This window comes from Xenopus laevis, chromosome 1S (assembly GCF_017654675.1).
Source record: "Xenopus laevis strain J_2021 chromosome 1S, Xenopus_laevis_v10.1, whole genome shotgun sequence".
NCBI lineage: Eukaryota > Metazoa > Chordata > Amphibia > Anura > Pipidae > Xenopus > Xenopus laevis.
Window position 1 is genome coordinate 155,947,962 of NC_054372.1, and position 12,361 is coordinate 155,960,322.

The window sequence follows — 12,361 nt, forward strand, 5'->3', positions numbered from 1 at the left end:
TTATTTAATTTATTTAAATGTATCATGTATATTTAAGAATTCAATTCGACTAATCGCCATCTACAACCTGCCAAATTGGTGTTTTAGCCTAAGGGGGACTTCCTACAATCAATTTGGAGTCATTTGGTGGACTTTTGAAAAAAAAATTTTTTGGTGAAAACATTTTTTGGTGAAAAAATTTGATGGAATTTGATTCAAAATTGCAGCTCGTTTTTAAAATATATATACTGTATATTTTTTTTTAAAAAAATTCGGCCCTTGTTAAATCTGCCCCTATGTGTTGAAAATCATAAAATTCTATTTGTATACATATTTTATGTTCATTTGTCTTTAGGGAATTCAAAAACCTGTTGTTCTGCCAGCTTCACTAATGTGCACCACAGAATACCAATGATTCGAACCTTTCTTTTGCTGGGGATTTAATTTTTTATGGGTTTCTGCATTTCCTCCACATGCAAAATTTACTGTTCTTATGCAGGGATTTGGAATTGCACAATGCAGTTTGAAACTCTGATTCATATTTTATGATACAGCATGAAAAGCAAAACAAATGAGTGTATTATTATCATAACAGAGCTTCAATTTTTCTTGGGGAGCCACAAAACTGACAGATAAGACAGTGACTCTTGGGCCAGTATTATAAATCTTATTGAATTCATTACAGCAGCATGACATGGAAAGCTTCTCTCATCTTTCATGCTTCAAAGGACTTTTTTGTTTTTACATCAAACAAACCCACATATGAGACTGGGGCTTCACAATGAAAACTGAAAATCTGGAAACAATATGCTAGACTGTTCACTCATACTCTGGTCATCTTCTTACAGTCTGTATTGACCATCATGCAATATCCTTTTTAGCTAAGAAAGGTCTAATAACAATCATCTCTCATCCACAGCTCTGCTTTGGAAAATAATAATGTTATATTTCCCATGATGCCCAGTAAATTTCTTGAATTTCAGTGGACACCACATACACACACATAGCAGTTTTGTATATACTTTCATTGGTTCTGTATGTCCCTTTACCCTACAACAAAAGAAAGCATCTTTTTTATAATATAAAATATATATATATTTGTAATAATTGATATTACACTGAAAAATATTTAGTCAATGCTAAATATAAAATTACTTTAATAAGGCGTTTTCTTCATTACACCCTTGGACAGGCATGAGATCTATTATAAAGAAAGCTTGGGACCTAGAGCTTCTCAGATAAGGGGTCTTTCTGTACTACAAAACATATTTTTTTTAAAAAAAAAAAAAGTTTTTTCCATGAATATGGATGTATGCTAGTTTAGTTACTAGGTCTCGAGGTAATGTCTTATTACGGAACAAACCAGCCAAAAATGTGCAATAATTTGTAAACAGGAGACTGGAATTTGCATTGCTGTATTCCATAGATTTCTGGATAATGGTTTTCCTGATAATAGATCCCATATCTGTGACTGAAAATAATTATTTATTTAGATGTCATTAAATGTCTCGTGCCATGTTATTTCTGTTCAGTCATCTAAGCCAGGGCATAATCAAACTGCCCTTTCTCCAGTCCGTCAATCCCATCTGCCCAAGTTGATGTTGGCATGCTTCTGTAAGGGTCCAGAAGAATCCTAAAGCATCTGATGATAAGGACTCCCAAAATGATGAACAACAGAACCACAAAGGCAAAGGTTGTCTTCTGCTCCAATGTCATAGCAGAACCCAGAGATGCATTTAGTGTTGGTAAAAATGTCGATGTTAAAGTCTCTCCATCCATTATCCAAGCAAATGGAAAAAAATCCTTCCCAAATATCCTTTTTCCCCTCATAACGTCTCCATGTACATGGCAGAAATCTATAACTTTTATATCTGCAGAAGAAAAGAAAATTAATGTTAATTGAGAAGGGAACTTCTGTGTAGCCTCAAATCGCAAATAAAAAATTGAATTAAGAATTACAAATGTATTTTTAAACAGAAAAGCAACTTCTAAACAGTTCCAGCGACAAGTTATTCCATAACACAAACTAGGGGAACTGACTCCATAAAATAAGTAAATAGCTACTGATAGGTTTAATGCCAAGTGATTCATCCTTAAGATTAAATACAAGTGAACTTGATGATTTTTATAAAGAAGTGGCACATGTACGTGTGTGTAGTAAAGGTAAAGGAAAGCTACCAAGGCAGTTTATTGCAGTAATAGCCAAGCTAGAACACCATTTTTATTCTTTAGAATGCTTTTCCATAACTGAGGAAAGAGCTCTAGACACTGTCTCTGTTTGTTTACGATAGCAACTGCCAAATTAGCTTGCTGTGACATCACTTCCTGCCTGATTCTCTCCCTGCTGGCTCAAACTCTGAGCTCAGATTACAGCAGGGAGGTGAGGGTGAGAGGAGCAAACTGAGCATGCTCAAGCACTGGCCCTGGAGGTTTAAGCTGAAAACAGGAAGTCTGATACAGAAGCCCATGTATACACAATACAAGGAAATAAATCTGGTGATTCTTTTGACAGAGGACTCAGAGCAGCATTACTTTGAAGGTTTACTGGTGTATTTATATAGATCTTTCTGATAAAGCTTACTAATCTTTAACCTTTCCTTCTCCTTTAAATAAAAATGGTAGCGACTGATCAAGGATGGTATTTAATAACTATTTTCGGGTCAAGTAGGATGTATTTCTGTCTGTAGTAAAATGTTCAATTAAACATGTGCCTACTAGAAAGTTGATTTGCCTTCAAACTGCAGAGAGTTATAAAGACCATTAGCATAGTCATGAATTGACTTCCTCTCACAGCCAATCCCCTGTCTGCTTTTTACTTGTCAAGAGATTAAAATGTCCACTAGCCTATTAATTGACTGGAACCAATCACAGGTGCCTCTGGATAAAACTTTATGCTCCAAGAGATATACATTTGCTGGTCTGTGTGTACATGAGTAGATGTAGTCTGATAAGTTTGGTATTGTATGTGAAATGGTATACAATTATTTCTTTGTATGTGCTGAATTAAGGCAAACAGAATTGTCTCATCTACAGGCCCCTTGCAACTGAAAGATACAGGATGTATTGCAGCAAAGTTGTTCTCTTTTAATTTGTTTACATTACTATGGTCTTTACTAATGAGGAAGTAGCGGATGGCCACGATGATAAATAATAAATATAGAAATATTTGCATTAACATTTTTTTTTTGGATTTGAAAAAATGGAAGAAGGATTTTCCACCCCAATGAATAAAGTGCAGGCAGGTCACGTTTGAACCTTCAGGTTAATTAGTTAATTAGTTGTGATTCATGGCTGTTCAGTACCACAATATGGTAACAATATATCCCTGAACACCTGAAAGGGGAATTAAGACACAAATGTAGTTTCACTAAGGCCTCAAACAAACTGAGATCCAAGATGAAGTAGCCTCTATAGCGGTAGACTGATTTCTTATGCTCTGGTTCAGTTTATTTAAAAACATAATAAGATCTACACTCCTCTTATAGCTTGTGAGTACACTCTGTAGCCTCTCCGACTGTAGCTTCCAAGCGGTCGTAGTTAAAATCAATAACATTTTTAGTAACTGTCAAAATTTAAATAACTGGGCTTCCCATAATGTTGGGATTATTTAATATATTAAAATACAGTATATAGTTATTTAATATTTTATAAACATGGGTTCTCGTGAATTGATAATTACTAATTGATGGTAGGGTTATTTAAAAAACAAAAAACTTTTGCACTAACCACAACAAGGATAGTAGAGGATAATTAAGCTTGTTATGTGACTTGTTACTTAGGCCCAGACTGTAAAGCTACAAGTGAGTACTGGTGGCTGAGATAAAAATATCCCTTGTCACTAAACATGTTAAGTCTACAAGGGTTTGCTCTTTGACAGTAATGAAAATGTACAAGCCACAACTACTTCTCCCTCATGTGATTAGTAAAAGAGAAAAACATGATAAGGGGGAAATATATGTAAGGCAGTGAATAATACAAAGTAGACAGAAATAATGAGGCCAGAAACATGTATATATCAGAGGTTACAGTGGTACAAGGACAAAAATAGGATGAAGTTTTAATTATTATGCAACAGCAAGATGACTATCCAGCACCTTTATGGCTAAAAGATTAATAAATGTAACTGCTATCAACCTTACTTAACATCTGAGGTCAGCAGGGAACCTTATTTAATTACTGGTACTAAGGGGAGGAGGAAGAAAAAAAAAATGGTGTAGAAACAAATGAGAAATGATAAACTGAGTTCATAGAAGACAGGACGGAAAGAAGCACTGTTAAAGGAAAACTATAACCCCAAAATAAATACTTGAGCAAAAGATTGTTTATATCATATTAAGTGGCATATTAACAAATCTTATCAAATGGGAGTATATTTAAGTAAATATTGCCCTTTTATATCGTTTTGGCTTGAGCCACCATTTTATGATATTATTAAAAAAACTCCTACCCCCCACCCCACATAGACCCCCCCCTCCCTCCTCCCCCCAGCCTTAGTGTTACCTCAGGCAAATGCCCCTAACTTTTTGCAGATTCAGGCATTGGAGTTCACGGGCGCCATCTTCTTCTCTTCAGAAATCTTTGGAATGAGACCGGCGCTTGGGCAATTTTAGTGAATTTCGGCACATGTGCAGTTGTTCCAACTGCGTATGTGCTGCCACGCCGGTCTCATTCCGAAGATTAGAATAGATTACTATTACACAAACACCCTTTTTTTAAAAAACAGCTCGTTCATTTGTATTCAGTTTTCTAAATTAAATATTAGGATTTAGCGATTTCTTTCTCCCCACACATGTGATTTGAATAGGGGAGCAATAATTTGAACAGTTAAAGGTGGAAGAATGTTCTGCTATACAGAGAATCTGTGCATGACCTATTATGAATAATCCACAAATATCCACTGGACACAATGGTACAAATGCCCATGTGGGCCCATAAACCTTGACAGAACTACTGCTTTGTCAGAGAAAGGAATCTTATCATCACATTACATTTTCCTATGGAAGCAAATGTTACTGTAATTTAACAGATTTTTAAGTACCCTGTGCTCAGTTGACCTTCACTAATAACTGTCTGATGATGAATATCATATTAACATATTCATGCTGTTTTTTAAAATGTATATTTCCTCTCACAAGGCAATAGTTCTTTCATGCTTTAAAGGAGAACTACATATTAAAAAAATAATATGGCTTAAAATACTGTATTTTAAATACTGAACTTAACTGCAATAGCCTAAAGGTTCAGCATCCAGTGTCGGACTGGCCCACCGGGATACCAGGAAAACTCCCGGTGGGCCAGGGTGTCAGTGGGCCCTCATGCATGCTTGGTCTATTTCATGGCCATTCCCTATTTATATGAGAACAAAGAGGCTAAATAGATGGAATAATAGATTATAGTATGTAAGAAAAGAGACTCTGAGAATAGAGGTTGAGTGAGGAGAGGAAGAATAATAGTAATGAGGGTGGGTCCCTGGTCTAAGGATTTTTGGTGGGCCCCTGGTCTAAGGTTTTTTGGTGGGCCCCTGGTGTCCCAGTCCGACACTGTCAGCATCTCTATAACAATAATGATTTTGCTTACAAAGCTGTGAACAGGAACTCACCACCTTGGATTTTGTAAGGAGTGTCAACTACCCTGCCCATGTTCACTGAGCTCTGACCATCAGTTGAGGAGTGAAGCTTAGGGTTGTCGTAAACCATCAAACAGAAACAGAAGTTTGGAGGCAAATATCTTCAGTGATATAGGGCTATGGTTGCCTTGGGATGGTACAGAACCCCAAAACATAATGTACAGCATTTCTAAGCTACTTTTTTTTGTTAAGCTTTATTTCTTCTTTCAGGCTTACATCAGACAGGTTGTTTATAGGCTCAGAGGAGAATAGCTGATCCACTGGCACCCACTTTTTGAACTTGTGCACTTACAGACACTGGATCAGCAGGCCGGCACACACGGAGCAGCTTTTGGCACAAAAACACTTTAGTATGCATTTTTTTGCTAAAATCATCTGCGTGTGCACTGACTGACTGATGCTGTGACAACATTCACCAAGTGGAAGGCAGAAGTTTAGCTTTATAAACACCAGTAGAGCAATTGATCTGTCTGCCAGTAGCAAAAGACTGATATTCTAGCTATTTTTATATTAGACCATTCTGGCCATGGTGGTCACATATCCTGTCTGAATCCCAATGTTTACAAGACTACGGAAGATTGAACTCTTGGGAAAAAATAGATGGAGGAGTTTTTGTTATTTAATTGTTTTGGAGCTGGGAAAAAAACATATTGAATTGCCCCACCATTTATTGGAATAACAATCACCTGGGTTGTCAGAAATGAGTGACAAACACATGACCTGTGATTGCACTGCTTGGGTTCACACAATGGCCAATCAAGTAAATAAAGCGAGCAGGGCCCTTGAGCAGCAAAGAGATCAAAATCGGACATTGCCTTTAGCATAAGCAGCAATATGCATAAAATAGCTGAGTGAGGCAAAGGAAACAATAACATTGCAATTTGTGTATATTTAGCAACAGATAACTGCCTGGCATTAACTGGAAAAAAAACAATTGACTAAAAAAAAGAATTGCATCTATTTAAAAGGAGACATTATGGAATGATTACATACATTTTCATAAAACTGTCATGGACAACTATGCGGACATTGATCCCTCGCATGTTTATATGCATCCCTAAACAGCAGATTGGCAGGAGCCGTAGCTCAATAACAGCTGGATGGCTGCAGGTCAGACGTCTCTGCTTCAGAGCTTTCAGTTTAATGGAGATGAATTGGTAGAGATAGAGAGTTAACCTTGAAAATCAATATGATGTATAGATGCCTATTCTTTTGCAGGGAAATTCACTTTCAGAAAGTGCACCATGTTGAGTCATAGCATCTCATATCTGTTGCTAAATATTAGAATTTTGGTGGCACCCAGATGTTTTCATGATTTTTATATCTGACAAGTATTTTTGAGCCTACTTCATTTAGGAAGACTATTTACATAATTAAGGGCTAGCTGCATATAGCTGGGGCATTTCTGTTTCCAGGTTTGCTGATATTTGTGACAAATATTCTTGAAAGACTGTTTTTTTTACTGGAATATGGATTGTGTATTAGACCTATATGATAAATTAGACTAACAGTGCAAGATGTACACTACAGCAATTATACACCACAGTGTGACATTAGACTGTTCTCTATAACATAAAGTACTGTACATAAAATAAGCACAATGGGGTCAAAAATTGTAAAAGATAATGGCAGTGTCACATCCTACTTTGAAATAAGGCCCAGAAATGCCACAGTATGGAAGATTGTAAGTAAAGTGGCGTGCTGAAATGAGAGTATTATTCATCTGAATGTTTATTATTAGGTAAGTAAAATGGCACATAGATTGATTGCCCTTGACTTGCATTTCTGTTTTACAGTCTGAATTGTCCAATCTTAATTGCCTCAAAGACAAGAAATCCTCTGCATTTGCCCATTAATAGTATATATGGGTTGTGGCCCAGAGAGGTGCAGAACAAAGATGCCCACCAAAGTGCTTCATTTTTAGAAAAAAGAACTGAACATCTGCATACTATACTAATATTATTTATTAAAGTAGATCTATCATATTCCTCAATGATTTACAGAAATTACACATTATTTCCAAACCCAGTGGAGCTTACAATCTAATTCCACATTCACATACACACTTTTTAGCAAACCTAAATGCCAAATGCTGCAAGGCAGCAGTACTAACCACTGAGCCGCCATTATGCCCACTAATTTGTCACTAATTTGGGCTGGTACCTCAGCCTTTTAGAACCAGGCACACATCAGCACATGGTTTTGAACAGCTGTGCAGAATGCTTCAGAATTACTAATTCACCTTTCAGCACATAGAGTCTTTTATTTGCACTCTTTTTAAGGGATAACGTGGCAATATTGACAACACATCCCTTTATAAATTGACACATGAATGCACCGCAGCAAGATGCATACCACACAACCAAATGCAACCATGAAATACATTTGGAGTGCAGAGATCTGCAACCATTCAGCAAAGTACAGGGTGCACGTGTGCAAAAAACATGGAGTTTTGTCCCCCTTTTTTCAATGTGTTCACTGCTCTGCCCTTGAGTCTCAAAATGCCCAAACTGGATCATTACCTCCCTAATGACAAGGGGTTAGTTGACTTCACTTGGAAACAGTTCAGCAGACTCTCTCTTACAACTAGAATGTTGCAATAATACCCATAATGTTGACCTGCAAATAAGTCAGGCCCCTTACAGAGTAATGGTATAATATGCATCTACAATGTGTTAAACATATTTTGAATGCATTAAAAAGTCTGCATTGTGTTTATCTATGTTTGGGTTTTGTGAATTTAATGAATTTTTATGTTTTGTGCTGGACATACTTTTTGACTATAGTTTAATCACAAAGAAATCTCCAACTTTCTCCCTTCACCCTCAACTGTGACTGTTTTGTTAGCAACAGCCAATTATGCAGATTGACTATATGTAATTATCAACCTCACCAGGGCTAAACATGGAGTAGCTTCACTTTCATTGTTTGCTCTGTTTAGTTGAAGAAATAACAAAAAACATAGATTTTTTTTCAAGATTAAACCAATAGACAAAATATATGTTCAGCAAAAGCCCTATTCACTGCACTCATGTTTAACAAGGGGGCATAATGTTCCTTTAATTATGAACCAATGTGGAGCATACTGTGGGAGAGTAAGTGAACATGCAATAGTTCTGATTAGGGATTTCCCCCTATAATTAGTAGGGATGCTCCGAATCCACTATTTTGTATTCGGCCGAATCCCCGAATCCATCTTGGAAGATTCAACCGAATACCGAACCGAATCCTAATTTGCATATTAATATGCAAATTAGGGGCGGGAAATGAAAAAGTGGAAAAAAAATTGGTTTAGTTCCTTGTTTTGTAACAAAAAGTCATGTGAAATCCCGCCCTCCCCACAATTTACATATGCAAATTAGGATTTGTATTCGGTTCGGCCAGGCACAAGGATTTGGCCGAATCCGAACCCTGCTGAAAAAGGCAGAGTCTTGGCCAAATGCCGAACCGAATCCTGGATTCGGTGCATCCCTAATAATTAGTTTGGAAAGATTTATAAGTAAAAGAAGAAGGTAGGGTGACAGAAGAAGTCTGTGTGATTCCAGTGTAACCATTGATACAAATGTCTGTTTGCATCTTTAGAGAAATGCTGACAGCTGCAACTGCCCGACACTTCTCAAAGCCATAAATAAGTTGGTCTGAAAACATGTCCTCCAAAATGCCTTCTGAGGCAGGGACTTCTTGAAATATACTGCGTAGTGTCTGCTAAACACATCAAGCCCTAATTAGAGGCACACAGTTGGACACAGGTTATCCACACATGGACAGTTTGCTGTTCCAAACACAGGATAATATGTATAGCCCAGAGGGTATTGCCCATCTCTTCTCTGTGTAAAGGCACATGAAAACAAGGGCTTCATGACCCAAGTCTGTATATAAATACCCTTCCTCATAAAGGTTCATGAAATACATCTAGCAATGGGGCGGCAGAGATTTCATTATGCATTAAAGGTAAAACAAAACCTGACAGACATTTGTAGATTGTCCCCAGTCCTGGCAAGCAGAGAGTAATACGATTATCCAATAATAAACCTATTTCAAGGATATGGGAAAGGAATCGGACACACGCAGCCAACAGTACACTGCAGCCGAATGAAATAACACAATTAGCACACACTAATAGATTCATATCAGGGAGAGATGCACTGTTCTATTAGCCAAATCACCCTCTGCATTGAATTGAACAGAAAGACAAAATCAGATGGCATGTGCTTCATGTATTCATGCTAGTCAGCAAGGCTTACCAATATAAACGGTAACAGGTATTATCTATCTTCCATTAGTTACATCTCAATTGCCTTCCTCCAACTGATGTCTATCACAGATTTATAGCTGTATAAATAACTAGCAGACTTAGCCATTAAATGTATTTGTCTTAAAACTGATGTTCTGTGAAACTCCTGTAGTTAATGGTAGTATAAAGTTGTACAGGCAGCCATAATTAATGAGCACTGCACTGGCATGATGTTAATAGAAGGGAAACCTGGTACCTTGCTGGAGCTGGTAAGATACACGGTCCATCCCCTGGAGAGTCAGTTATTTGCAGATATTTTTAAGTTTCCTTCTTGCCGAGCCATGTCCCTGGACACAAACAAATGTGACGGAGCAGAGTATGACATTTGGCCGACTGTGAGCTCAGAGAGATAAAAAGGGAGTAACTTTTCCCAGAGATTTGAGCTCAGCTGTTGGATGCCATGGGCTGGGGCTGCTGTGCGTGACGGAAGAAGCCGGAGTCTGATTCCTGCCCTGACAGCAGCACCAGCAGCACTTCAATGTATTCCACACTTAACAAGCAGCCCTGCAGCCTGTCTGGAAGGAAACCTCTTCAGAATTGAAATTCACAGGCAGTACTGACATAACAGGGTATTCCCATAACATGTACTGCCTTGTGTGTCTTTGTATGTAAACCTATCTTGTCTGGGTTATTGATCACTGTCAGCAATCAGCTTTTTTTCTCTTCCAATTAGCACACTTTTGGCAAGCAGAACTCGTATATTATTCGCCGTTTGTGCCCTTCAGGCTTGGTCACTAACATGGATCTAAAAAAATTTAATGAATTTACCTAATTTTCCTGCCAACCTTACACACACCAACATGGCATGAAAAGAACTCTAGATTAATCAGCCCAACATCCTCTGCTAGCTCTCCTACACACATTGCAAAATAATGCTTTATCAGGGTCGTAAACTCAACCGTAATGCCGCCCCATAGTGCCCCCTAGTTTTCTATAGACATTGCAGAAAACCATAATTGTAGATGGAAGAAAATTCTCTAATAAGATTTCTGCTGCTCAAAAACTTCATTTTAAATGCAAAAGTAATGACCAAAGGGAATGCTCATTCCCAGCATTATTTCAGACATCTTGCTGTTATCTTACATATAGAGATAATTATACTATTTTTGTCGTCATTATACAGGAATGGGAACTGTTATCCAGAATGCTCGGGAACTATGGTTTTCTGGCTAACAGATCTTCCTTAATTTGGATCTTTATACCTTACGTCTACTAGAAAAATCATGTAACCATTAAATAAACCCAGTAGGCTGGTTTTGCTTCCAAAAAGGATTAATTATACCTTAGTTTGGATTAATTATAATGTACTCTTATTATTACAGAAAAAAAGGAAATTCATTTTTAAAAATTGCATTATTTGGATAAAACTGAGTCTATGGGCCTTATAGTAATTTCGGAGCTTTTTGGATAACAGGTTTCTGGATAATGGATCCCATACTTGTATTACACTAGAATCAAACATGGGAATAAAGGACAGACTTGTTTAATGCTGGGAAACTGTGCTTAGGAGAAGGAGAAATCAACCTGTGGGGAAAAAAAACCCTACCCCCCACTTCGCTGGAAGAATCTGCACCAAGGGGTAAGTATGGAGTATGGGGCATTTCCCCGGGGGGGGGTAGTTAGCCTGGGGGAGGAGGGAGGGAGGTCTACCTGGGGTGGGGGTAAGGGGTTGTTTTCCCACAGGATGATTTCTCCTTTATAGTTTCCATCTCTTGTTGCAGGAACAAAGAACACGGAGACAGATTAACATAGATCAGCCTGGATTCTCAGTGGAGCATTTTTTGCATTTTAATGTAGCTGCTGGCTGTGAAGATTTTGGGAAAAGTGTTGTTTTTTTGTGCATTATTGTGTGTTGTCTGGTGTTGCCAGACAACAGCTTTCAGCATGACTCAACCTGCATTATATGGGGGGGTTTGTGGATTTAATTACAACACCTGACTTCTACTTTTCTAAAATGGGCGTTGGTTAAGGCAGTCTCTCCCTCTTAAAAGCCGCTCAGCAGTTGGCGGGGGAGGATCTAGCACAGAGTTGAAACCAAGGCACAGGAGATGTTTATACAAAGAATTGTTACTACAGAGAGGTAATGTACCTTGTTTACTATGACTAAAGATAAATAAGTTAGGGACCACCATGTGGGGTTTTACCTTGACGTGGTATGGTGGCTTATCAATATTATGATCATAACTTTGTAACAAAAAAACCCTGTTTCAAAATTACATGCACTGGCATATATACTTGAATTACTTAGACAGGGCTTTATACTTTTTGAAATTATACTTTTTGAAATTGGCCTTAGGTGTGCATCCACAAACCCCCCCATATCAACCTGCATTATATACATTATTCTGAGTAAAGTTTAGTTGAGCAGTGCAGTGCAGCAGGGTTTACTCCTTTTAGAAAGTATTATTTGTAACTCAGTAAATACAGTACATGGAGTATTTTACAAGAAAATCCTGTACTGT

The 12,361-nt window shown here is 37.6% G+C and overlaps 1 protein-coding gene across 1 annotated transcript; it reads right to left on the reverse strand.

Moving 5' to 3' along the window:
* Positions 1-632: 632 nt before the first annotated feature.
* Positions 633-10,303, reverse strand: LOC108706445 (cortexin-3). The gene is made up of 2 exons (XM_018242905.2): positions 10,096-10,303; positions 633-1,850 (listed from the first exon to the last, which is right to left on the reverse strand). Exons 1-2 carry the CDS (start codon positions 10,124-10,126, stop codon positions 1,516-1,518), a joined length of 366 nt encoding a protein of 121 aa, XP_018098394.1. The 5' UTR covers positions 10,127-10,303; the 3' UTR covers positions 633-1,515.
* Between the last annotated feature and the right edge of the window lie 2,058 nt (positions 10,304-12,361).